Source organism: Aquila chrysaetos, chromosome 9, assembly GCF_900496995.4.
Source record: "Aquila chrysaetos chrysaetos chromosome 9, bAquChr1.4, whole genome shotgun sequence".
Taxonomy (NCBI): Eukaryota; Metazoa; Chordata; class Aves; order Accipitriformes; family Accipitridae; genus Aquila; species Aquila chrysaetos.
Genome location: NC_044012.1, coordinates 25,891,879 through 25,919,557, shown reverse-complemented (window position 1 = coordinate 25,919,557; position 27,679 = coordinate 25,891,879). Strand labels below are relative to the sequence as shown.

The window sequence follows — 27,679 nt, the reverse complement described above, 5'->3', positions numbered from 1 at the left end:
CTGTATTGTTTCCTGCAGTATTGCTGTAGTCTGATAAAACGCATTTATCAGTTCCAATAAAATCCTTTCTGCATCACAATATCATGTTTTCTGCTTTTATTTGTATGGTTTCTAAATCTATAGCCCACTTATGCTAAAATAATCCTTGATGACTAGTCTTTTGCATTAATTAAGGTGTTAAAAGGAAATCCCAGACCTTGATACAGACCCTAAATGTTTCATAGCCATGGATGTTATACAAGTACTATGTTTTTGCTGTGTTTGATAGCCTTAGGATCCAAAAGAAAATCTGATGCAGGCACATACATGGTGAACTCTACCTCAGGCCCCTATTTCCTGCATTCTGGTGCTGCAAATGCAACTGTCCCTGTGAGCATGGTGAGCCTCGATACCTCACAAGCAAGTGAAGCATCTGTGGAGCCTTTCCTTGGGCCACCTGGCAACAATTATGTCCAAACCACCATCCCATTTCTCCCAGCACATCCCAGAAGTACATGGGAAAGAAAAGGAAATGAGGGTCAGGAACAGCTACAAAAAAATCAGGGGTAAGGGGAGCCTGGAAGGCATGGGCATACTTCAGGATTCAGTGTACAGCAAAAGGATATCTATTCACTCCTTGCCACAACAAGCTCACAGAGGCCTTCTCCCCCGAACAGAGAAATAAATGCATCCTGAGACAGCAAGCCTGATGAAGATTACTGACCTCTTCCTCTCCCGAAATGACAGTCAAAATCTCTGATGGTCTGACTTACGCGGTCTTGAAAATGCTGTTTTCCACATGCTGAGGGGCATGAACTCCTGGCTTACCTGGATTTAACTAACCACATTGTTGCCATGCTTATCAGCCAAGACAAAATCACAAGCTGCAGTGGGCTGCAGCCGTGTTTTAAGTTGGTCAGCACACACTAAATCCTTGGAGACCCAAGACAGCAATGCTGAGTGTAGTGCACTGCACAGATCATGGATAGAGTGGTAGAATTCCAGCATCTTCTCAAACAGGTTTGTCAGACCTATTGTCCAAACATACCCAGGCCGCTATCCTGGGGCATATGTGCCATTGTGATGGGTAGCCAAACATAGGCAAGTGGGATGAACATCTGTCTGTCTTTTGGACACCAGCCACAGAGCAAATCCCACTGGGAAGTGTTCTGAGCACAGTCTTGCTGGGACCTCACCCTGCACAAAGACAGCAGCCGGGCGGGTGCAGGTGTGGCTTCTCCCGGCCCCAGACTACGTGGTTAAGAATGCAGTGCTCACTTTAAAAGACAGCATTTTCACAACACCCCTGTGGTCTAGGTGGTTGTTACAGGAAAGACAGTTGACACATCAGGGCAAAGTGTTTGTCTTTGCATCAGTTTCTGATTCAGAGGAAGAGCTGGGAAGGAAAATACAGGTTTGTCTATTCCTGCCATCGTTACGGTTAGAATTGGGCAGGTTTTACTTTCAGCAGCAGGTCCTGCCCTCGCAGGCCAGAGGAAAGGCAGAAAACCTGTCTCCATCCAGAAGAAATAAAATAAACGTGGAAGGAAAAATAGTGGGCCATGCAATTTTACAGAAGGGTCACAAAGGTCAAGGAGAAGCTACTGATGCACCCAAACATTGCATGCATCAGGTCTCACTCACAGGAGATGATCTGTCAGCTTTAAGTCCACAAGGACCACTTAAGAGAGCAAGACATTCTTTCAGGATGAAGCCAGAAGTAAGAAAAGAGCAAAGCAGACCATTTAAAATCCCAGCAGTCTGCACCTCCATCACCTTCCTGCCCTGTGCTAATTCTGTTTCTTTTGTTCTTCTCTGTTTATTTTTCTACCTTGCATTTCCTTTAAATATTTTGATGAAATCAGCAAAAGAGATAAACACACTGGGATTAAGAAAAATAAACAGAGAACATGGGGTATTTTTGCAGGGAAATCTGTTTTCCTCCTGCCAGTCCACAAAACCACAGCTCAGTAGAGGGCAGGGACAGGACTGTGGTCACTGACTCCCAGCTTAGATTTACTTACTGCAGCTGAGCCACTCTGGCACTTTGAAGATGTAAATAGTATTTCCTGTTGTATAAGCCTTAGCCATCCTTCCATGAAACCTCTGGAGAAACAGCACTTAGATGCACATTTTGCTACAGTTTTCCTTGTTCATCTCTCAGCATCAGCTGAAGATCTGCAAGTGGAGCTGTTACAAGTATATGGCATGGGTCAGACATCTCATCTCTGATGTCTCCGACATTTTCTTTTTTCCCCAGACAGACCCTAAATGGTTATAAAAGGCCTGTGCACACCTAACACCCCTGAATTGCCTCTGATTCGTCTGAACGGAGTATGGATGTTAAGCAAATGGTTAAACAAGAAGTCTGATAATGTTACACTTCAAAATGGCCGTATAGAAATCCTTCCTTCTCTATACATGTAGAAAATTCAGGGCTGGTGCGAGTTGTCAGACAGCTGGTAAAGTCTGCTGAGGATACTCACAACCTTGCACTGAAGCTGAACCTACAAAACTGAGGTCACCTACAGCAAAATGCTTTCAGTTTTAGGAATTATGAAACTCTTCAAAGATTATGCATAAAGATTGACCCATGTGAAAATAAGAGTAATAGGGTACCCTAAGCAATCTTCTGCTGTCATAGAAGTCCCTGCCTAATAATTTATAAACACATTTTCACAGATTATTTCAAGCTGAAAAGGCAGAAAAGCCTTCCCAGGAGACAGACTCATGTCAAACTCTTACAAGAATCATGGTTTTAGCAGAATATACGGTTAACAACTAAAGCTGCTCTTCTATCTGCATTTCAATATTTGGGAAACTATTGAGTAAAATTAATCTTAGCTAAGTTAGAAGAGGTCATATCACAAGAGGAGTGTCCAGAAAAAAAATTGACATTTGAGCACTGTTTTCCACTTTCTTAAACTCCTTGTGTATATGAAACAACCTTGCTCATGAGGACCTGCTGCTTTACCAACTGATATTTGTTGCATATGCAGCTCATCTTGATGATGCAAAAAATTTTCTGACTTATCCTAATTACTATGGTGTTCCCTGCTTCATCATGGCATTGCACAATGCTACATCTCATGGTTCATTTCCTTTCAAAACTTCAATGACCAGGTCCTTCCTGGTATCAATCCACTCCCTTTGTTGGTTTTGGGCGGGAATGAATCAAGCTCCTTTTTTGTGATTGTTTGACTTTAACATCCTTCTCCATCTTAAGTAGTATTAGGCACCTGGCTTCATGGTCCATGATGCCACAGTGATGTCCAATGGACTTTACTGCTGTAATTCATTACTTGCTGAGAGTCTGTGAGCTGAATCCTTTGCATCCTCCCAGATAACTGACCACTGTCAATCTGACTGATTGCTGTGTTGATCAAGGAGTCGATCCCTGATGGCCATCGGGTAGCTGCTACATAAAGTCTTGCCTTGGAGAATCCTGTTAGAGGGCAGTGATAATAAACAAAGATGGAGTTTCCCCTCTCTGTATGTCTCCTGTACTGTATGTGTTACAGGAAAAGTTGAGGGCTAAGGCATTTTTTGGTTTCTCAGGATGACTGAGACCCTCCTTAAAGACATCTTCTAGAATAATCATTGATTTTTCTCACTCAAATTGAGATATCTTGAACAAATCCTGATTCCCTCCTGGAAAGTACTCTGTGCCACTGGCTTCTGAAAACAAGGCTGCCTGTGGCCAAGAATACAGATATTGCCCAGTTCTGAAAATACTAATATTGAGTCTTGGAGTGAAGACATGCACTGGAGAGACAACTAGATGCAAAGTTACTGAGTTGGAGTGTTTTAGGAAAACACTGCTGAAACCATTACAGAAAGCATAATATAAACTGAGACAGACCAGCTAAATTCAGTGGGGTCACATTCAGTTGGAGCAGATGAGGGTCTTGCACCTAAGTTTGGAAATAATTTTGTCCCAGAGTACACACAGAGCTAACTGTAAAGCAAATATAAGGGCGGGGCAGGGAGTGGGGGAAATAAACAGCAGCTCTTAGCAGAGTCTGAGCAAAGGCTCTCTTCAGACCATACATTGCCCTTTGCTCTGGCTGTTCAGGTGACAAGATCTGTACAAGAAATGCATACAGGTCTGAAGTGCAATTTAAAGTCAGCAGCATTTCTACTATGTATTAACCAAATGCTCATTTTCTGCTTTACAGTGAATTGTCACAGATTTGCTGGCTTGTCAGTGCCAGCACATCAGACCCTGATTGAGCAGCTGAAGTGGGGATGTGAAGCAAGCAAAATAAGTAGACTTACACCCTGGAGCCTCAAGGTTAATATTTACAGTCTGTCCCCCATCTCCAAGTGGATTTTAAAATATAAAAGATATCAAATATAATGCAGTTGTCAACCAGATGGTTTTAACTTAACTCATTACTGCAGAAGGGTAAAGCCCAGGGATTGTTTCAGAGAGGCTGAAATCTGATGAATCTGAACCTGATCAAATAGTTTAGAGAGGGATGATGTAGTAAGATGTAAAGGAAAGCTGGGAATTGCCTAATAACTGCAAACAGTGAGCAAAATGATTATATGCTGTGAGGTGTTACGTGTAATCACTTCTGTTTTGAATCTAAGCAAACATCATGTGCAAATGGTGCCTCAGATCCTCCAGGCTATCCGAGCAGCAGTATAAAAGCACGCACTGCTCATGTCTCTCCCAACAGCTTCTCCTGACTTCTCCTCTGGGACCTGAGTAAGTTTCTAATTCTTTGTGCCTTTTCGATACACTCTTTTAATGATAATTCTGAATCCTACATAAATGCCTGCTGTGGCACTAACACGGCCAGTGTCTCTCTAAAAACAGCTCACTGATCCTGTAGAGAGCTTGGGGCTGGTATTATCCAGCTTCTTGAGGGACTACTGCAGTCCTTGCTAAATGTTTCAAGGATTTGCAACTTTTAGTTCTTAAAGCTAGTACAGAAAGGAGCTGCAGCCTTATCTTGGCTTTAGTAGAGGGTGAAGCTCAGTTTTGAAGCCCTGTGTAACAGATGGTCCTAAATCTTTATTGCTGTAATGCTTATTGGTTTTAATTTGGAATTACCTCATCACCACACTGGCTTGATAAAAAGATCCAATTCTAACAAAGCACGGATTGTGCCTTTCAGTATTCCTGTGCTGAACTCATATATGCACAGCTACTTCCCTTGCTGTACAACCAACAATTTTATCAAAGGTTTACAAGCTGGTGGTCCTAAAACACTGACAGCTGGAACTGGGTAGATATAACCAGGGGAACAACCACTTCAGGTGTGCCTATAAATCCTGTCCTACAGGTTAACTACCAAGAAAAGGGGGCAGGGTGAGATGGCCATTGGTCTCATGAAGTACAGATATGTTTGTGCTCCTTTGCAAAAGAACACAACTGAAGCTTACAGTGTAGCTCTTTGGAGATGTTCTGGCACATTATGTATAGACATGTCAAAAAGGTAGGTTGTTTGATGTCCATGGGAAGGTTAGGAAATGTTGAGAGTTCAGCAAGGGCAAAAGATAAATGCAACTCAAACAGTGTGACTAAAAGGTGGAAGAGAGAGACAGGAACTATGAAGCCACATCAAGGCCAGGTTGGATGGGGCTTTGTGCAACCTAATCTAATGAAAGGTGTCCCTGCCCATGACAGGGGGGTTGGACTACATGATCTTTAAGGTTCCTTCCAACCCAAACCATTCTATGATCATCTCTGTTCAGGAAGCCACTCAGGTGGGTAGTTTCCTCATCAGATATGCCTGAGTGCCTGAACGTAAATCTCTGACCTACTGTTGAATTGCTTTACGCATAGTCTTCTGTCTTCCTGTGTTTCAGATCCACTTCCACTACAGAACAATGTCCTCCTACAGACAGCTGTGCAGCAACCAGTGCTCCACACCATGCGAGGTGGCCTGCCTGCAGCCCATCGCCAATGCCTGCAACGAGCCCTGTGTCATATCATGTGGTGACTCCAGGGCAGTGGTCTACCCACCTCCTGTTGTCATCACTTTTCCTGGGCCAATTCTCAGCTCCTGCCCTCAAGAAAGTGTAGTGGGATCCTCAGCACCAGCTGCTATTGGGACCTCACTTGGCTATGGGGGATCTTATGGCTACAGAGGTTCTTTTGCTTATGAGGCATCACAGGAAAGCAAGTTCTCATACCCTTATTGCTCTCAGAGATTCAGTAGTTATCGCTCTAGAAGGTGTGAGCCCTGCCAAACCCAGCAGGAGTATACTTACACCAAGAGCAGTCAGGATACTGAATGCAAGATCCAAACTCAAGAGTAAGATGGGGTTTTAAGATGGTGACATAAAAAGGCTGATTCTTGCTAACACTTTATGTTGTATTTGTGCTTGTACCTGCTTATGTACTTCTCCTTTCTTAGCTATGAATGTGTTCTTCTACTCTTCTCACAGTCCAAATTTTCAAATGATTCATACTCCTTCTATATTCAATCTAATAACATTATACAAGAAGCATAACGGAAAAGTTTGTATACTGTGATTTCTCCCACTTGACACTGCCTGATGTCAATCAAGAGTTACGTTAACAGATGAAAACTGGACTGCATCATCAAACTTACAGCTACAAAAGAAGAAAAGAACACTGTGCTTGAAGTGAAATTTCCTGAAACAAGAAACCTCATTTGTAAAAGCCTCAAATTCCTCATTTTCTGTATGATCATATTTTGCTTTTGTAAACTTTCCTCCTCTATCACCCATTAAAAAAATCACACTGCATCATAATTTTAGCATTCTGGTTTTGCTTTCTGTCTGTTTTTATGAAACAACACAATTGAGAGATTCTCCTGTGCAGAGTGTTGGTGCTTCCATCCTAGTTAAGCCCTGTAGCAAGAGATGAGTAAAGACCTTAACGGATCAAAACCACCCTATTAGTCCTCTGTTCAGCAATGAGTTTTCCCATGTTGTATGCCTGCTTTAGACCTTGTACTGCACCAATTTGCACTGCTAGAAAATTACTGGAGACAGAAAACAATACAGGGAATGGAAGGGAGGATTACCATTATTTTTATGGCCAGACACACACATGCAGGAAGTAAAACAAGAGACCATAGGACACTTACTGGAAAGTCGCAGCTAGCCCAGCACACCTGCAACAGAATAGGTAACATCCAGCTGTCTACAGAAGGACATAGCTGGCTATATCTTCATTACATATTCAATCCTCCCCATTTACTTGTACTTAAAACACTATATGATGATCCAGAATTCCAGAGAGGTGCTGAGAAGAAAGACTAGGTGCTCTGCAGTACTATGCTAAATAGGGTTAATGCAACAGTGAACAACAGCTGAGGGGCTACTTGGCTAATTGCTCTATTTACCTCGAAGCAATTTTTTATTGCTTCCAGCTGGTCCCTGAGCACTGCTGGATCACTGCTCCCTATTTATTGAGAACTGCCTAGCTCTATTTTCCTTTATTACATTCTTCTTCTGGTTGTTTTAGTTGCTTTTTGAAATGTGACTCTGCTGACCTTTTGTAGGCTCCAATTTCTGCTTCCCTATTTCTTAGGATTCTGCCAGGAGGCTCCTTTACTTTGCACAGTAATAAGAAGTTAAGCTAGCAAAAGATATCTGCTCTTGGGCATTTATGATCCCACCTGAGGCAGTTTTATGATCTCAGAAAGCTAGATATGAAAGTACAGAGTAAGAAGGCAGATTCAAGTTTCCTATATCTCAGACTGGGGTTTCATCACTAGCTAGTTTTCTGTCTCTGAATGTCTCTGGGAAGTTCCCTTTGTTGCTGTGCATTGACTAATATTCTCTTTACTTCTCTGTGTCATATAGAATTATACCATAATCTAATTTTTTTTTTTTTTTTTAATGGTATATGGCATTACAATAGCTCTGGTAAAAAACCCATGGAAATGTAGGGGAAGTAGGGATGAGCTATTAAAATACTTTTGGAGTGGCTATTTAGTACTTCACACTGGTCTTGAATATTTTATCTAAGGGTTGGGCAGTTCTCTCACAACTGCTCCCTTGTAAAGATTAAATCAGGCACACAGGCAAGCTCTGCATGTTCTAAGCAGAGTTTCCTGATGAATGAATCAATGGGTATTATGTAAACACTGTCTGTAAGAGCATAACACTCATCTACAGATCTCTAAGATAAGGGGAAGGTTTGGTTCCGTTGGTTTGCAGAGGCTGCATTACCACAAAACAGAGAAGAAAGCAAACAGGTGAATGTTATTTGGAGGCATTCATAAGTGTTTATTGAGAACAAAAAGTGTACGTTTTAAGCAAAGGAAAAACACAAGATCGACTCAGTGTTTTAATAAAGGGCCAACTTAATAGTCTGCATCAAACTGATTTATTTTCAGTACATTGTTCTGCTTTCTTGGTTAAAGTTTCAAATGGACTGGACAAATCACACTGCAAGGTGACATCTGTGGATCTTTGCTGTTAGACATATGGGTATTGATATAAACTACCAAAGAAAAAAATTCATGGTCCCAAACAAACAAAACCATAAATGGACCAGTTTTGAGTGACACTACTGCTTTAGTGCTCTAACAGTGAGAAACAATTTTTGCATAATCAGTAATTTGGTTTCTAAGAATGGAAAAGACACATTTTGAGAAAACTGACATAAAAAAAAAAAAAGAACATAAGAAGGACAAGCAGAAGAGCAGTTCCCATGGGTGCTGAGCAGCACCCATAGGTTCCCACTGCTTCAGAGAGCTGTGCTCCTAAGCTCAGTTGCACATCCGTGTCTTGCCATCAGTTCCCTCGCTGTTTCTCTTGGCATCCACACCTTCTGCCATGCTTAGCATGGCCCACAGCCCCCATAGCGCTGGCTCCAGAGCTGGCTGGAGGAGGACAAGGAGCCCCCATAGATAAGGGAGCCCTGCAGGCCCCTGGGGCGGCCCAGCCCCAGTGGGGCTGAGGTGCCCACAAAGCTCTCCTGAGGGCAGGAGCTGAGGATGGGGCCTGGGAAGGTGATGACCACGGGTGGTGGGTAGACCACGGCACGCGAGTCCCCGCAGGAGGTGACACAGGGCTGGTTCCAGGCGTTGGTGATGGGCTGCAGGCAGGCCATCTTGCAGGGTGGGGAGCAGCGGGAGCTGAGCTGCTGGCTGGAGGACATCCTTTGGGCAGGGAGATGAACCTGCAACACACCGGGGAGCCTGAGTCAACCCACTGCTCGTGAGCTGCTGCACAGACCACCCTGCTCTGCCTCACCAGCAGCAGGGAGGGCTCATAGTGTGCCATATGCTGTTGCTCTGCTAAGGCTCGGGTGCTTTTTCTCTCTCTTTCTCTTCTCCCTTCCGTGCCCTCCTTCCTCCCTCCCAGGCATCTCCTCTGCGCTCTCCCAGGCTCTCTGCACGCTGAGCGCTGCCCAAGACAGCTGAGAAGCTGTGCCCAGGTGCACCAGACAGTTCACCCTGAGCTCAAGAGTAAAAACACCTGGACTGAGCCCCATCTTGGCTGAACCCCTCTGACCTGTTGTAGCAGCTGCAGTGCAGCTTGGACAGGTCTGCAGCTGCCCTGTTTGCCAGGGAGAATATCAAGAAAAAATTCTTCATGCAAAGTTAGGTGCTGACGTTGTTGAGGTTCAGACTGCATGTGCAGGAGTTGGTTAAAAATAACGCAAACCCACTGTACCTAAAGATAAAAGAGATAATGAAGGGATCAGACTTACGTGGATCAACAAAGAGGAGAGGTGGGGACCTGTGATCTGAGGACTTCTGAGCCAGAAGCCCTTATATACCATCTCCTGGATTGCCTGGGGGTGTTGAGACATCCTTTGTGTTTCAGGTTTAGTTTGTTACAAAACACAAGAATGCACATCACTCCCCAGGCTTCTATGATAGTTTTGTTCATCTTTGGACAATTATTAGTTTCTTCCAACACCCTCTTGTTTCTTTCTTAAACTTCTTGAAGCAGCTTAACTTCCTGAAACATTTTGCTGATTTTACCAATGTGACAAAAATGTTGGAGAACTACCTTATTTACGCAATTGCTCCACATAGCCAGTATTTTTCAAGCACACCTCAGTACCACAAGTAGTGCAATGCACTGTGGACTGATTTTCTTCTCTAAATCCCTGCTGATATTGAGCTGAAGCACTGTAGGGCTTATACTTGGAATAAAGATGGGAGATTTACTCCATCTGCTTTGTTCCTTGTCCCAGCTACGCACTGCAGGTCTGATACAGCACACTAAAGCAGAGAGGTGATTTGTTTTATAAACTCTTGCAGGTCTTCTGTATTTTCTTTTGCCTCTGAACAGAAAACCACAACTACACATTCCTTCCCATGTCCCTCTGAAGACTTCACACCATGGTACCAATACATGCAGGCTAGCACATCCTTCTGACTGCAGCAATATTATGACCCTGTGTCTGATGTGAGGAAAATCCATCAATAACTATTAAAATAGTGAGGGTTTTTTTTTACTTGGATCTGAATATACTAAAGCAAGACTATCCTTTAAAGCCACACAGGGGAGTGGGATGCTTTATCCTGTGTTACAGGACACCTGAGGTTGGGGTCTAGCCCCATGTGCTTCCTTTTGTTCCCAAGGAGAGACCCTACTGCAAGAGCAGACCCCAGGGGCTGTGGCTGAAAGTAAAGGGAGCTGAACACGAAACTCCTAACTCCTATGGGAGACAGTTGCAATGCCACACCTCGCTTGGGTGTTTGCAGCATCCTCAGTGATTCAGTGTCTCAACACTGACCTGTACCAGGACAGAAAAAGAATTAAAACTTTTGCATATTTCTTGATATTCCCAGAGAAAATTTAATAACAATCCCCAAGAAAGGGATATCCAGAATTAAAACATTGTAATGAACATAGAGTATGAAAACAACTTTGGAAACAGAAGCTTCAGTATCTGTAAGAAAAAAAATAAATTGACATACTGCAAACCTGGGGAAGTCAGTTGAGTGATTTCTAAGAAGGAAGAACCTGGGAGACACTAGAGGAAAATCTGGGGTGAGTAATACTTGTTAACAGTGAGGAAACTATTTGCATGAATGAGGAGTTGAGGAGTGACATGTAATCTGTGTGTTTGGGAGATAATTAAGATCTTGTTCATGAAGTGTCATAGGCCAGTGGGCAGTCCAAGAAAGGGTATAAAAAGGACTCACAGCACAGCCAGCCTCAGACAGCTGCTCTTTACTTCTCATCTTTGGTGTCTTGAGTAAGTTTGACCCTACTTGGTCTTTCTGACTTAAAGCATCATGCTTGAGTAGGTTTAACTGAAGCTTTCAGAAATACTCTGCTTGTCTTATGCCTCTTTTTCCTTAAAAATGCAGGCCTTTCACAGGCTTTGGTAGATGTAGTGGGTTTTGCTGCAAAACCTAGTGACGGGTGATCTCCAGCTTGTTTGCCACAGGTCACTTTGGGGGTAGCCAGCTTGGGCAGCGCTCAGCGTGCAGAGAGCCTGGGAGAGCGCAGAGGAGATGCCTGGGAGGGAGGAAGGAGGGCACGGAAGGGAGAAGAGAAAGAGAGAGAAAAAGCACCCGAGCCTTAGCAGAGCAACAGCATATGGCACACTATGAGCCCTCCCTGCTGCTGGTGAGGCAGAGCAGGGTGGTCTGTGCAGCAGCTCACGAGCAGTGGGTTGACTCAGGCTCCCCGGTGTGTTGCAGGTTCATCTCCCTGCCCAAAGGATGTCCTCCAGCCAGCAGCTCAGCTCCCGCTGCTCCCCACCCTGCAAGATGGCCTGCCTGCAGCCCATCACCAACGCCTGGAACCAGCCCTGTGTCACCTCCTGCGGGGACTCGCGTGCCGTGGTCTACCCACCACCCGTGGTCATCACCTTCCCAGGCCCCATCCTCAGCTCCTGCCCTCAGGAGAGCTTTGTGGGCACCTCAGCCCCACTGGGGCTGGGCCGCCCCAGGGGCCTGCAGGGCTCCCTTATCTATGGGGGCTCCTTGTCCTCCTCCAGCCAGCTCTGGAGCCAGCGCTATGGGGGCTGTGGGCCATGCTAAGCATGGCAGAAGGTGTGGATGCCAAGAGAAACAGCGAGGGAACTGATGGCAAGACACGGATGTGCAACTGAGTTGTGGAGCTCTCCAAAGCCTTGGGCACCCATGACTCCCAACTAATCCATCGGGACATATGGGTGCTGCTCAGCACCCATGGGAACTGCTCTTCTGCTTGTCCTTCTGATGCTTTTTGTGCTTGTGATGTTGTTGCTGTAAAGCTGCACTGGTTTCTCAAAATGTGTGTTTTCCATTCTGACAATGTGGGTGAGAAATTGGTTCGTTTTGTGCTTTAGCCTCTCTGTGAACACATGTACTGGTTTTCTGTTTTCATGTTCAACCTAGAAGATGTAAAAAAATTTATATCAGGGAAGTTACTTTGCTCTTCCATATGTTTAGGCTTTTGTGCTCAACAAAGCCTTCCTGCATGCTGCAAAGCAGAACTTGGTTGGCAAAATTAGGTTTGCTGTAGGGAAGAAAGAGCACCTTGTGTGAAACATTCATTCCTTGTTGACAAATTGCTTGTAATCAGGTCTGAGAAACTAGAAACATTCCTTCAATTTTTTTTTTTTATTGTAAATGCCATTTCTTGTTCCTAATAAAAATCATGCTGCATCCTAATACTAGCATTATCTTTTTGTTTTATTCTAGCCTTTCTTCACACCTCTCTCCCTTACATTCCTTTATTAGCTGATGATTATAAATGCACCTACATGCATAGGGCCAGGATATGTCCTGTGCAATGCATAACTCCTCCTTCCCAGCAGCTGGAACCAGAATCAGCATCTTACATGGTTAACGCCGTCATAAAAATGCCTTTGCACTGGGAAGTATGTGTGCTTCAGGACTCAGTCAAAGAATACATATGCACAGTGCTGTTATTAGGGTAAGAATATGCCAATATTTAGCATAGATATATTTTTATATTAAAATAAATACATCCACTTTACTTTTGTCCTCTCTTTATATCTGTATTGTTGCTGTGCACAAGGAGCTGGCTGAACCTTGCACACTGTGTTTTGAAGAGAATACCAAAATCGTGTCTTTGGGACACATGGAAATATAGCCTAGAAATACTTTAATAGCAGACTGCATTAAGATGGCATCCTGTGCCTGATTAGGCTGTTAGGATTGTATTCCACCTATATCAGATAAAAGAGTCTGCTGTTACACAGGCATATCATCAGAATAATACAAGCAGCTCTGATATTTAAGGAAGAGTTTTAAAAAATCAAAGACTCCAAGAAAGGAACTGCTGGAAACTGGAGAACCTCTCTGCTCCCAAGGAAGCTGGGAACAGTTTGGTGTCATCTCAGAAAAAAACAACCAACCCCCCCCAAAAGACACTTTCATCTTGACAACAATGCTATCTCAGCAGGTCCCAGATAGGCATCAGTAATTCTGATCTGGAAATGGCACCACGATTTTCAAGATAAGTTGAGGGTATGCCAACACTTCAGCTCAGAGACATGAATTCACCTTGTCTAGAGGTGTCTGAGACAACTCTGATTTACTCAGCTTGAGTCACGCTCTCAGCTAAGCCACAAGATCACAGTGCTGAATCTTGTGTTATCCCTATGAATATTTATTTTATGGTCCCAGCTAGGTTTTGTGGCCATTTCAGCAACAGAGTTTAATGTGTCCACATCAACAGCAGTCATGCATTTTGGCTTGAAGTATAGCCATACCAAGGCATAAATATTATTTTTTAAGAACTTAGAAATACTGTTCCTCAAACAGAAAGTGCTACTCAACCCCTCCTTGTTGGCAGTTACTAATTTTTCATTGCTATTCTCATGTGCTGTTATTTGACTCCTCCTAGGGTGTAGTAGACATGCCAGTACAACCTGGGTGTGCTTTGTTACCAGATGAGACAAATTCCACCCACACTGGATGAGATATACTCTTGGATGGTTGACTCCACAGCCATTCACCATGGGCTTGGAAGAAATGCACAGAAATACCTGGGCATAATAAGCAGAGTTTGGATTCAATAACAAACTGAAATGAAGGATGTCCCTTTGCTATTCTTGATTGTGATGTTCATCCAAGCTAGCTAGGAGGAGTTTTTAGTCACACTTGTAAAGAAATAATCCAAAAACAACGCATGGAAGTTTTTGCAGATACGTTTGAATGTCTTTTTTGATGGTGTTACAATAAAATTATGTGCTTGATATAGATAAAAATATTTTATGTTAATTTAGTAAATCGGTTTGATGATTGTTTGCTTACAATGGGTTCATATGTGCCACAGCAGTACTGTGATTTGTCATATGAGGAATCTGTGCAAAGGTTGTCCATATGTCATGCTAACATGGCTTTTCATAGAGCTATTTGTCTCTGAATATTTTACTATACCATATTTGCACTGGCAAAATTGGCTGTGAATGGTTTAAGTCAGTAAAACACATGCAACTTCCGTTATATGGGAGAAAACATTAAGATGGCATCTGGATGTGGGTCTGTAAAATTACAAAAGCAAAGCATGTGGCTGTAACACTGAACATCATGAATCAAAAGAAGCAGTTTGGGGTGTCAGCAGTATTGATACTAGTATAGGCTCCCTTTGCCCTTTCAGGAGGGTAGGATTGTTAGAAGAGGGTTGCATCTCCAAGAATTACGTGATTCACCTGTAGGTATCTGTAGGTACATGTCATCACTGTCATCACCTGCTTCCAATCAAAGTGAAACCAGGTGTGGTTTGGGCAGGAGGAACAGACCGTGTGGATTGTTTCCCCACAGCATCTTCTTCCCTTTGTTTCTGCTCCCGTTTCTTGTCTATGTGTATCCTCCACCATAAATTATCAGTAGCTTTAAAGGGTGTCTCCCCAGGCATTGCTAGGAAACAACACTGAGGGAAATCCCAAGGTGGCCCTGGAGAAGAGGTTTCCTCAATGTTCTTGCATGGGTCACCTGTACAACATTACACTGCAGTTTTGGTAACAGTTACCAAATGCTGATGGACGAACTGAAATAAAATTAGCATTTTAGAACAGAAGTCTCAAGGTTATCAAAACTAGCAATTCAACCTTAAATTCCGTAGAAGGGGATGGATTTTAGAGGGGAAGAACTCGTCTTCTTGAGGTTAAAAAAGCATTTGTAAATTATGCCAACTTGGATACAAAAAATGGGTAGACTTTATTGAAAATAGTTTTATCAGTAAATAACTGAAGACAGGGTACTGGATCTAAGGAAGAAATCTACTGAAGTAAGCAGCCAATCTTCTGCATCAGCTGAAACTGCACTTTAAGATTCCAGCCCAAAGTTTTCCTAGGGTGATGCATGGCTTGACTCCCTGACCTGTTTCATCCCAAACCATGAATTGTTCATCACTCAGGAGCCCTGAGGTCTTCAGCAATGATCCCATAGAGTCCCTGACAATGAAAGCTAGACATGAATTTCTAATTATCTGAGGCTCCTGTCCCCCATGCCAGGGCTGGGTAACAGCAGCTCCCTGCTTATAGGTTACTCCACCTGTACTTTTAAAGCTTGAAGTGGGACATGTGCTTTGTGTTTGTTTCTTGGCTAGGAGGATGGGAACAAATGCTTCCCATTTCCAAACCTATAACTCAGTAGGAAGGTGTCTATGGAGTCTAATGTGCCTCATATCAGAGTCATAGGAATTAGCGTGCGTGGGTATGATGGGATAAATTGCACAATGCCCCCTTACTTGCATGACTTCGAAAAGTGGGGTAGTATCTCAGGTATGTCAGCATATTGTGTTTATGGATAAACCTCTGAGCAATCTTTGCTCTATGAAGCAATCAGAGAAATAGGAAAAAGCAATAAAAGAAAAAAAATAACTTTGCCAGAGTAATGACAAGAACGCAACAGTAATCACTGTGGCTGAGCAAAATAATTGCATTATCTGGGGCAGTTACAGGTGGAGTGAATTTTTGTTTAATAATGCATTAGGACATCATAGATGAAGAATGTTTCATATCCTCCTGCTTGCCTAAGAAAAGGCATAAAAGCGCTTACCGTTCTGGGCTGCTCTAACCATTTCTCCTGACTTGCTCTTTGCTGTGAAGGGGTAAGTCTGAGCCTGACATTATTGCTATTACAATGTTGCTGTAACAATGCAGGATTTTAACTGAAAGAAAACTGTGAGTCTCAGAAATGTGTGAAATGTTTGAAGCTTTCTTTCAGAAAGAGCTGTTTCCTACTTATTCAGTGGCAGGTTGTAAAAGGGCAAGCATTTTCAGAGCAGTTGAAAGTTTGGAATATGCAAACTTATTTATAGGGAGATTTAGTGATTTCCTATTTTCTCCAGCCTGATCATCCTGTCTTTATGAATCTGCCTTACTTTGTTCTCATTGACTTGTAATGGTGACTACCAAGAAATGTTAACTCTGAGTCTTGGGCTGAACTAGGAAGCCACCATTAGCAATAATATTTTGTCCTGTTCTTTGCAATTATTTCTGAACTAATTTGAAGCCTGTCATGCATTACATTATGTACTTGCTATGGTCAGGACTTTATTCCTTTTCTTTATTCCTAACCTTTCATTTTATGGGTTTTAGTAAGGCAGGACAGAGACCAAGAGGAGCTGCAAATTGATTTTATGAGTGATCAATTGAACTTATGATTAAAGAAAAGGAGTCCACAAAATTACACACAGCTCCTAGTTCTGCCACTGTCATCTGTCACCTCAGTCATCTTTAGCAGGACAGCTGGCACCACATTCACGGGAGTCCTAGTTATACTGGAAACCTCATTGATACTGCATTTGCACCCAAACATGGGATATTCTGCCAAGAAAACTCTCTTTATGAGCTCTTCAGGGCTGTGGCTGCTGCTCATTTTACCTGTGTAAAGAACATGCAGGGGAGCCCTGGTGCCAGCTGTAGCATCTGAAAGATTGGGGAATAACACTGTCATGAACAACCAGGCTTGCCTGAATTTTAACTCCGTCTCTCCAGTTACCTCACCAAATGGCTCTGGGCAAGACATTCACTTCTCAGCCTCAGTTACCTCTTCCTTAAATCTGGAATACCAATAACATGCCTCATACAATTGTAATGATTACAGGTGGTGCAGAACCAGCACACAATGTTACTATATAAGTGCTAGCCAGTATTTCTGTTCTTTTCTGCAGTTATTTATAAAAGAAATGGTCAAGTGTCACAGTGAGTCAGATTCAAGAGGGGAGAAATGGTAAAGGATAGGGGGATAGCCTGAGTTCAAATACGCAATTTCTTTGATTCCTAGTGGTGTTTTTATGTATCAAATTGGCTCCATAATTAAGAGTCAAAAGAAACAGAGATTGTGCCAGGGGAGAGAAGGAGAGCATGAGAAGATAAGAAAATGGACATGGCTGCTGAGACAAAACTGAAATCTTCAGCCTCCTTCTGGTCTGCTTCCTATCTTTTATTCTTTCTCTTCCAAGCACAATCTCCATTATATTGGTATCTGAGCTTTCAGCTTTGTGCTGTCTCAGTCTTGTGTGTTTCAGATTTATCTCCATTCCCAGAAGATGTCTTCCTACAGACAAATGATCAGCTTCCGCTGCCTTGCTCCCTGCGAAGTGACCTGCCCGCAGCCAATTGTGAATGCCTGGAGCCAGCCCTGTGTTACATCCTGTGGTGATTCAAGAGCTGTGATCCACCCACCACCCGTGGTCATGACCTTCCCAGGACCCATTCTCAGCTCCTGCCCTCAGGAGAGCATAGTGGGCAGCTCAGCACCATCCAGCACTGGGAGCTTGTTTGGATCCATGAGCTCTCTGGGTCTCAGTGGCTCCTATGGCTGTAGGAGCTTGTACAATTATGGGAGGTCATATTCTTCCTATGGATCCAGTGGCTATGGTTTTGGGAGCTGCAGACCATGTTAAATGTGCAATAAATAAGGAGCAAGGAGGAATCACCCAACATGGGGGAAGATGTGCCTCCACAAGCCCTGTTACTGGCATTGCTTTCCTGGACTGTGAACTGTGCGTCTCTGAATATCACTTTTACATGTCATTTTCAAGCTAACAATTTAATTTAGTTTTCTGACTATTCTTTCCAGTGCCTCCTGATACTAATGGCCTCGAATTAGTTATATCAATGATCTTTGGCTGGTTGAAAGTGGGACAAGATTGTGTAAGTCTTCCTATGCCATGAAAAAGAAAGAGTAATGTATGTGGAATGCATAGCCCTGGAGAAATTCTTTGCTTGCAGCCTTTAATGAGACCCTGGCAACATTTTCCTTGTGTATTTCATGCTCAGTAAGATCTTTTACTTCTTTCTCATTAAATTATTGTGCATCAAAACTCCAAGCTTTCTTGTTTTTTTTTTTTTTTTTTTTTTTTTTTTTGTCCACAATTTTTTGTTTATATACCATTCTGGGTGACTATCAGTCTCTGTAGTGAAATATGACAGTGTTTGCTTTCTTTCAATGCCTCAAGCTGGAAGGTGACCAGGCTCTTTAAGCAGTAGTAAGCATAATGACTGCCTTCTGCACAAAAGTAATTTCATCCTGGATAAACATGTTTTGTAACCCTTACAACTAAGTTTGAAATTTCCTCCAGGACAGGTGTGATTATACTGTGTATTTGCTACATGCTAGCAAAGAAAGTTAAACACACAGTAACTTTGAAGATCTTCCCTGTGTCTCACTACTTGCCTGAGGCTCCCATTTAATTACATCCCCATACATTGGTTTTATGATATTTTTCATTGTTTAAAAATAGCATGTAATGATCTGTGGGTAGAACTTTCCTATGAATAGCCAAAAGGAATTTTTAACTGAATGGCAAATCTTTTCGGAAATTCTGTGAGTTCTTTGAACTTTCCCATTAATAGCTCTAAATTCTTGGCAACCCCAGTTAAAATAAATAAAAGAATAATTCTTTAAGTCTTCCCTGCAGACCAACACATGTCATTTAGGCCAAATAATATTTTCCATCTCAGGAAGTTTACACCTAAATTTCAGGCTACTCACAGATGATTGTGGATACTGGGCATGTTCAGCACTTCTCTTTGTTCAACAGCAACATGATTCCAGGCTGCTCAGTATGTCCTGTAAAGCTGTTTTTCTAGTGATGCAATTTGCATACAATTAGTACAGCTATTAAGAGTCATTCACCCCATCCTATGCTTGCAATGCCTACCAGGACTCTGATGGACCAAACATCAGACACTGGTCAGCACTTCCCTGTGTGAAGGTGCTGTTCCTAGGAATACCAGCAATGCACTGACAAACTTCACAATACTTGAGCAGGCTAATTCCAGGCAAACCCCAGTCTCATGCTGCAGAAATTTGTTCGGACAGGATCAAGTATGTGGTAATAATTTCAAAGAGTTTGGAGCTGTGACTTCACTTGTCAAACTAGCTGAAATGAGATGAGGCTACAATGAGGTAGCCAGGCAACACCTCTGTCTTGTTAGGATATGTCTGAAGGCTTTGTCTTGTTTTCATGTTTCTTCTGTCTCAGTGCAATGCATGATTCTTCTTGGAGTCACTAGGATGCTGTCAAAAAACCAGTACTTATTTGTGCAGGTATGCAAAGAACTAAAGCAACCAGATCAGGTATTTTCAAGACGCTATGGTGTTGATCACTACAGAATTCCTCTTTTCAAGATTTTTGTTTTCATTGCACAGAGAACAGTAGAATTACATCAATCCTCTTCTCAACCCATCTTGCTGCACCTCTGCAATGCACTTGCAATAGCAGCCAGTTTCTCATGCTGCGGTGAAAAGGTGCAGTCAGACATCCTTCAGTGTGTATGTTGTCAGCATACCTGGGTGAAGCTGCTCTGCCTACATACTTGTTATACTACAGAAAAGGCACACATGGGAGCCAGAAGTTAGAGCCCGGACTATAAACAGAACACTGTCGTATGTATTAATTGATCAATGGACTCTACTGAATTTGAGTTGTGCTTGAAGACATAGCACTCCACAACACCATTATTTGGTAAAGTGACCTGCACAGACTGCCCCTTGGAGAGCAGGAACTGCAAAATTTGCATTGCTGATTCTAATCTGCCAGCCTGAATTTGCATGTTATGACCATAGACCAGAGCAAATGCCAAAGGACAGTTCTTTAACTGCTTTCCATTGTTCTGTACTGCTCCTGACCATCAGCAATCTGCCACTTCCCAAAGGCACATCAGGCTGAACTTGGATGACACTTTCATGCAAGTGTAATCAGAGATGAACACAGTAGAATATAAGAGTACTAATTTCACTGGCAGACCCAATACATCTCAGGTCACACCACATGCAGATATGAGATGGGAGGAACACCAGCTGCTGTTTATCGTGCTAATCTGGAAACAGTGCTGAGATCTTGACAGGTTGCTGGCCACAGCAGCATGGGGACCACATCTGACTGCGAGGTCTCCTGCAGTTCTTGGTCAGCCATGGGAAGTCCAGGCTGTTGACAGTAAGTACCAGCAACTCAGACTCCTGTTCCTCCTGTCAGTGAAACAAGTAATTACCAAGAACAGGAAGCAACAATAAATGAAATCACAGTGTCTCATCTTGAACTACAGAGGTCACTATATTCCTCTCTCTTGTCTGAATGTGGTCTGAGCATGTGTTTATATCCTAGTACAAGGTAACACTATTGGTAAATGAGATGCAATCAGAAGTTGATTCATAAAGATGTTGTAATCACAGCCTGAAGTATATGTCCTCCCCACGCACTAAATTACAGTTCAAGACAGATATCTGTGGGAGTTAAGCCTTTCATGTTTGATTTGAATTGGTGGATTCACTAAATATTTAGTCACTACCAGAGCCTAATGGTTTTTTCTGTGGTTCAGACTCACACCACTGGTAAATAGCCTGCAGGCACAATGGCTCAACATAACAGAACCAGAAATATGCCCTGCTGAATGCCAGCTTCCTTCCAGGGTTTGATTTGTGAGGAATTAGCAAAGTGACTACTTGCAGTCTACCTTTTACCAGTTTTGCAATTGGAGGATCTGAACTTGACTGTTTCAGATGTTTTAAATAAAATGTTCTATCAGAGAAACCTGAAGAAAGGAATCTTTTTTTTATCTCATTCTCCCCTTTTACTTAGAAAACAAATTATATAGTAATCCATGTCTTGAATCCTTCAGTCACTGTTTTTTGGAAGTGTTCAAGGTCAGGTTGGATGGGACTTTGAGCAACCTGGTCTAGTGAAAGTTGTCCCTGCCCACGGCAGAGGGGTTGGACTAGATGATCTTCAAAGGTCCTTTCCAACCCAAACCATTCCTTGATTCCATGATTCTATGTTCTGTTAAATTTCCTATGTTCTGTATACTACTGGCCATACCATATACCTTCTTTCAGCTAAAATAAGCAGAACTCCATGGAAACATGTCAGCTGGACTGATTATCTCATTTTCAGAGTCCTGTCTTAAAACAAAAGTAATCAGGATATTTTCGATTTTAAACACCAGCATTATTGACTCACACATAGCAGTCAGAGTGCTGACCTAGATTACAGACAAATTTCAATATTAATATGGAAATTAGCAGTACTGAAATTCTCCCTGTCCCAATAGTTGTCACTGTTCCTGAAACCAGAGCAAAGAGACAGACAGGAATATTACATGGTGTGCTCCTTATCTGCTGTTATTTTCCTGTTTTCCTAAAGGAGATGAGAGTAGCAACGAAAAGCAAACGTGAAGCTAACCAGTGGAATAGAAAACTGGAAACCAAGACCCTATGTCAATTGTTAGATGGAGATATTGGAGAAAGGAATTCAGTTCTGGGCTTTGCCAAGCAATTCCTTTGTCACCTGGGGAAAATATTTACTAATGTTTTTATCAGTATGGAAAACACAGCCTTTAATCTCTGTATAAAAGATGCCTATCTGCAAAAAAATGGAAAAGAGCAATGATGCTCATGCTTTGCTTGTCTTACCTATTTACTCTGAAAGTACTTGAGGGCGGGGATTAGCTTTATTCTTTGTTTGCACAGCACTGAACCTGCCTCATTTGCAGCTTCATTACAATTTGAATTGGCTATATTACCAGAATCTGAAAAGCCCTGATCCTGATATATCTGCTGCTCCTGATACTGTACTACAGTTATTTCTTAGAGGGAACAGGGATTATTCCTCTTTCTTACTGAGGCGGAAAGGCTGATGACTGCAAGAGGGAATAAGTATTAGCTGCTTGGGATGTCTGGAGTTTAAGTACCGCTGAGCAATGTTAATGCTGTGCATTGTGTCTGTGAATTTATAGGTGCAAATTTACATTTGGAAAGTACTCTGCTGGGCACCACATTGGTGGCATTTGTGGTCATGCTGAGATCAACATGGAAACCCACTCTCTGTTTGGATGCTCATGGAAAGGCCCCACAGAAATAATGTTTAAATAACAGGAGTTAAGATACTATGTTATTTTAAACTTTTCATAACTTCAAATGATGGAAAGCTGCTACGCAGGAGTGTCATTACAGAAACATTTGTGACACTGTGTAAATTCAGTCTATGCTAAAATATTCTGCAGTACTACTGCTCAGGTAGTAGCTTAGTCCTGCCTGTGGGAAGATATCACCCAGGACAGGCTGTGGATGAAGGGAGGAAGGGAAACCAGAAGGCTGCTGTGTGATGCAACAAAATTTTAATGAGCAAGAAATGCCTATGTTTGCAAAGCGAGATATCACAGAATATGAAAAATCTGTTTCCAGACAATTTCACAAAATGTTCAACAAATGTCCTGCTCTGAGATATTGCTGTCCTCAGCTGGCTTTCTTCTGTCTGTTGTGCAACTACTGATGAAGATACTTGTCATTATGAGTAATGTCCATATGGAATACGCTGCTCCATGATGGTTAAAAAAAATGGGAAAGCTGGAACAGGCAACAATAGCAAACAACAAATGAGAAACTGAAGGGTAAACAAAAAGTAGAAGAAAGATCAGAAATGTTAAGTGGCAGTAGCTCCATTGCAGGGCTGCAGGAACACTGAACCCCCATCCTCATTGCTCTGCATTTGGGCCTTCATGTGTGTGTGGCTCTTCTGAGAGCTTCTCTGCTGCCTTTAGCAGGGCCCACAGCTGCTGCGGAGGAACCGGCTGTACTGGCGGGATGAGTATGGGCTGCAGTAGCTGCTGCTGAGTGTGGAGAGGGCTGAACTCCCATATCCACATTGGGCACCATATCCCAGAGAGCCCCCATAACCGTAGAGGCTCCTGGAGCTGTAGAGGCCCCCCAGCCCCAGGTTGCCCCCAAAGGCGGGTGCTCCGGAGGAGCCCACCATGGCTTGCTGGGGGAAGGAGCTGAGGATGGGGCCGGGGAAGGTGACGACGACGGGGGGCGGCTGGATGAAGGCCGTTGAGTTGGGGCACTGCCGGACACATGGCTCATTGCAGCTGTTAGCAATGGGCTGGGGGCAGGTGATGCTGCTGGTGGTGGGGCACAGGTCGTAGCAAGACATTTCTGTCTTGGATGAAGGTGATCCTGAAACACAGAGCACAGAGCTGTGTAAAAACAAAGCACAAGATCTACTGGAATGACAGGTCAAGGTTTGGTGCTGTGTTGTTGGGGAACAGGTAAAATGATCACCATATGAATTAGTAAAATTGATGACGCTGTTCACAAACTTTCCTGTCAATCAGCATTGCTCTGATCTTCCCCATCCAGTAATCCCTGCACTTGTCACATCCGCCAAGCCTTCTGAAGTTGCTGCTTCTTTTTTTTTTTTTTAACTCACGTTCCCTCCCAGAGGAACAGAGTGTTAGCAGCACATTTTTTACTCAAAACCCAGTACTCGTCCCTGGTGAATGCGGATTGAAAACCAAGAGCTGCAGGAGCTACACCAGAGCTGACCTCCTCGTTACACCAAATGGGACAGAAGCAGATTTTGTCTTGGGAGAGATGGGATGGAGTCAAGAACCTAGCACTGCTTTAACCATGCATTTCCTCCTCCTTTCCTGGTCCCTGTTTCTTTTTAAGCTCTTTGGGGTAATATACTTTCAGTTGTTCCCTTTTAGTTCTACATTCTCTTAATCTCTGTAATCTCTCTGGTAAACCCCAAAGCATTTGAGCCTGAAGATAGATTCATATACCTGATGTAATATGTACATGTACCCTATAAAATATTTCTAACCAAATACTTCTTGGCACAGCAGTGTAATTTCATATAGGGTGTGGAGCAGGTTGGTAAAATGTAAGGAGCTGATTTCCTTCATCAGACAAAAATGCAGTTTGCAAACTGCCGTTTCAGCTAAATGTATGGTCACAAAAGCTTGTGGCTTAGCAGTTTTTCCAGTCAAAGAAAAGGGAAATATTATTTTGTTTATAAAGTAGCCCTGAAACGCAGAGAATCAAATCATTTAACTCAGTGTATCTGAACAGCTAATCTGGATCTGGATTTACAAACGGACATATATCAAACACACTGTATCAGACCACTAGTCTACTTCCCTTATTATTATCTCTGGTGAAAATAACTAGGGTTTAAAATAAGCAGGATTTAGTTTTTACCTATCCATAAAAACTAAATACAAGCTAGGATTATTTTGCAATAAAATCCCCATGTAGATAATGCTCTTTCTTCAGCTGGGTCATTAAACAGCTTAGGATATGGCCATGTGTCTCTGATTCAGTCATGAACTGAAATGGTACAGGAGAATTCTGCATTTTAAAGCTTATGCCATCCTACATTTTCAATCTGCTAACAGTTCAAGAATGCCCAAATATGAATTACAATGAAATAAATGCCTCAAACCCTGGTCTTGTCTCCTAAAGCCTACCAGTAACACAACTTGCCAATATACTTAAAAAAAAAAAAAAAAAAAAAGAGAGAAAAAGAAAGAGAATAAAAAAATAGTCCTAAAAATTCAAATATAATAGTAGTGAACAGTATTCTAAGCACCAGTGCAAAGGCATTTTGGCATTTAGAAAGAAATGAAATGGCATCAGACTTACCTGATGTAGAGGAGAGTACACAGGAGAGGGAGATGGAATAGGTCTATGCACCTGCTCCTTTTATACAGTGCTTCAGATTGCCTGGGGGGGATCTGAGGCACACTGTACACATGAAATCATAATCACCAACCAGCCCAAATTTGAAGCACATAGAACTTCCCAAAGTGATGAAACTGTTTTCGCTTGCAGTTTGCAAAATCACCCCAAATCTCTGAATAGCATGATATGCACATTCCAGCTCCTAGTTCTCTTTCATCTTGAAGCCTAATTGACCAGCTTCATTGCTGGTATCATTCCACCCTGTTCATTGGCATTGCAGGAGGTATTAAACTGGTTCTATTTCTTCTGGTTCTAGCACTTCCTTCATTAACTTCCCATAATGATTTTAATCAGAGCTATAACCTGCTGTCATATACATGTTTGTATTTAAGTGCTCTAGATCTAGACTGTAATCTAATCTACTCACACATTTTGCAATGAAATGTTCACTGAGATGGAAGACACCTTCTGATCCTTTTCCCACCCACAGCCACAAAACATGAGAGAGGTCCTGTACTTAGGGTAATCACAGACATTGTCTAATGGTCTGATTTAGAAATTCAGAGTTTTCTTTGCTGCTTGGCCAGACCTGCAGAAAACATAGTATTTTAGTAACTGAAACAGTGTTTAAACCAAAGGCTAAAGTTTTCTCTGAAGGGATAACTATTTTTTTCCTTATTTTTCACCTGGAATCTGTAAAGGCACAGAGATTATCTCACAGGTTCAGCAATATAAAATGGCTGCAAATTCAAACAGATTAATAGTTACTAGCTATTCTGTATTGACATTGCACAACTCTAAAGGAGGACGTAACACAAGACAGTGGTGAAGCAAGTGCAAATTTCTCAGTTTCTTTGTGAAATCGTATGTTTCTGTCCACCACTGCATTCATTGAGTCTCTATCTTCTCTTTCTTTTTGTTCATATGATGGAGTGTAGTTTGCCCTTAGATCTACTCCTTCACCTTACAAAGGAATTGAACCAACGTTTCGCCAGAGAATGTCACAGAAACAATTTTTGAGTGCTTCCTTCGCTGAATTACTGGGTAAGTGGCAGGAAAAGCAATAGAATTATCCAAGGAATAGTTATTGCAACAATGGATTTTTTTTTTCCTGTTCTTTCTTTCCTGACTAGCAGGACATCACCTGCAGAGTGCATATTGTTGCAGAGCCCTTGCCTGCCAAAATTTCAAGTGATTTGTCACTTGAAATTACTCAGGCTTCCCCAATACTTCATGGGGAGGGACAAGAATTTCTGCAAGACAATTCATCTTGTCTCAGACGCTTACCTTACCAGAATTGGTATCACCCTCAAAACATAACTATTTTGCTTTCATTGGGTATGGAGACAGACAACAAGCTCAACTGATAGGGAAGGTTTGATGAGATGTGTCCCACCCATATTCCCATATTCTAAAATGCTGTGTAATAAACGGTGCCTGGTCCAGCCTCAGAAATCCTCATTTGCCTATGGATGGGTTGTTTGTTAAATAATAAACACTGCAACATTTCTACCAGAAGTTATACTTAAATTATGAGGTTCTTTTTTCCAAACTTTGAGATAGCCTTAGGGGATCACAAGAGCAATAATACTCACAAAGGTTCTTCAAATATTTTTTGTGTGTGTTTTTAAGCACTTCCCAACCCTCCTTAGTGGTTTACGCATGAAGTGGTGCGTCATTATTATAATATAAGTATGTGGTTGGATTCAAGCAGCCCAGCATTTTGAAATATATTTATTAAATTGTACTGGTCAAGAGCACTCTTCCTGTTCCCTTTACCAGCTCATGATTTCTAACCTTAGGATTTCAGTTGATTTTCTTTTATAATTTAGGTTTTCATTTATTCGCTTAAGTTTGTTTATAAGCTCCTCCAGTGCTGATGTTGTATTAATTCACATCCCCTTCAGTGTCTGTAGCACAAAGATCTGCAACACCTGCCTCTGTCCTCATGTTTTGAAAGCTTTTCCCAGGACTTTCCAAGCCTAACTGTGAGTGGTCTATCTTTCTGCTCTGTTTTAAACACATGCTCATCTTCCTAAAAAAATATATTTAACAAGTTGCCTGTAATCTGGCTAAAAAACTGTTTACCTTTGTTGTGACCAATGAATTTACCTCTAAAATGTGAAGAAATGGTACAACTGGGTAGTCTGGGAGACAAGGCATCAGTCTGGATTATTTTAAAAGGTACTTTGTAATGTATCTTTTGATTTTTTCCCTTAAATGAGCAGGATGGTCCTGTCCAAATCTTAATTTGAACTTCATAGACGGGTTGCTGATTTCACAAGAAAGTCACCATGTTTTATATCAATTATACTTTATCTACCATGGGTAAGGAAGCATGGAAAGAAAACCTGCATATGAAAGCAGATGGCAATTATGATTAACATTTGAGCCACCATCATTATGTCAACCAATAAAAGAACGGGTAAATTAATGAAACCAACATAACTCCTCTTGTCATTCTAATGTATTTAATGGAATGTTACCAGGAACGAATCTCACCAATTAAGTGCTAAGATGAAAGAAATATTTGTTTTGTAATTTGCATTTCATGCAGCATGAGAATTTGAATCAACTAATAAACATAAATATTGAGCAAAGCTGTTTCAACATTTTGAGGTGAACCATGTGTGATAAGCGTGGGTTGGTGTTAATGGGAGTCTCAGGTTCTTCAGGCAGTTTGAGGAAATGTGTAAGTGCCTCCTCAAAACTGCCTTTTATTTACTTCTCTTGCCTTCTTCTTCCCAGAGCCAGATATTTTCTAGATATCAAACTGTTCTTTTTCCGTAAATTTAAATTAGTCCTCTTTTGTCATTTATGAGGAGGCAATATTACACACAGTTTTAAGGTCTAAGCTGGTATTTTCC

The 27,679-nt window shown here is 42.1% G+C and overlaps 3 protein-coding genes across 4 annotated transcripts; 1 reads left to right on the top strand and 2 right to left on the bottom strand.

Annotated features, from left to right (window-relative positions):
• Positions 1–8,184: 8,184 nt before the first annotated feature.
• Positions 8,185–9,728, bottom strand: LOC115346283 (beta-keratin-related protein-like). Its single transcript, XM_030026155.1, has 2 exons — positions 9,629–9,728; positions 8,185–9,094 (listed from the first exon to the last, which is right to left on the bottom strand). The coding sequence occupies exons 1-2, from the start codon at positions 9,698–9,700 to the stop codon at positions 8,753–8,755; spliced, it is 414 nt and encodes a 137-aa protein (XP_029882015.1). The 5' UTR covers positions 9,701–9,728; the 3' UTR covers positions 8,185–8,752.
• A 6,164-nt stretch (positions 9,729–15,892) lies between these two features.
• Positions 15,893–18,181, top strand: LOC115346546 (feather keratin 3-like). Of its 2 annotated transcripts, none has more exons than XM_030026660.1 (2): positions 15,893–15,951; positions 17,359–18,179. In XM_030026660.1, the coding sequence occupies exon 2, from the start codon at positions 17,395–17,397 to the stop codon at positions 17,749–17,751; it is 357 nt and encodes a 118-aa protein (XP_029882520.1). In that variant the 5' UTR covers positions 15,893–15,951; positions 17,359–17,394; the 3' UTR covers positions 17,752–18,179. The 2 variants fall into 2 exon arrangements, with proteins under 2 accessions (XP_029882520.1, XP_029882521.1); XM_030026661.1 differs by having other exon boundaries at positions 15,916–15,951; positions 17,374–18,181.
• A 4,269-nt stretch (positions 18,182–22,450) lies between these two features.
• Positions 22,451–24,963, bottom strand: LOC115346544 (scale keratin-like). The gene is made up of 2 exons (XM_030026658.1): positions 24,774–24,963; positions 22,451–23,303 (listed from the first exon to the last, which is right to left on the bottom strand). The coding sequence occupies exon 2, from the start codon at positions 23,278–23,280 to the stop codon at positions 22,885–22,887; it is 396 nt and encodes a 131-aa protein (XP_029882518.1). The 5' UTR covers positions 23,281–23,303; positions 24,774–24,963; the 3' UTR covers positions 22,451–22,884.
• Between the last annotated feature and the right edge of the window lie 2,716 nt (positions 24,964–27,679).

Excerpts from the sequence above, each read along its gene's own strand:
- LOC115346283 (XM_030026155.1), bottom strand. The coding sequence starts at position 9,700 with ATGGTATATAAGGGCTTCTGGCTCAGAAGTCCTCAGATCACAGGTCCC. Across the intron at positions 9,095-9,628 it reads TCTCCTCTTTGTTGATCCAC|GTTCATCTCCCTGCCCAAAG; the intron begins GTAAGTCTGATC and ends GGTGTGTTGCAG.
- LOC115346546 (XM_030026661.1), top strand. The coding sequence starts at position 17,395 with ATGTCTTCCTACAGACAAATGATCAGCTTCCGCTGCCTTGCTCCCTGC.
- LOC115346544 (XM_030026658.1), bottom strand. The coding sequence starts at position 23,280 with ATGTCTTGCTACGACCTGTGCCCCACCACCAGCAGCATCACCTGCCCC.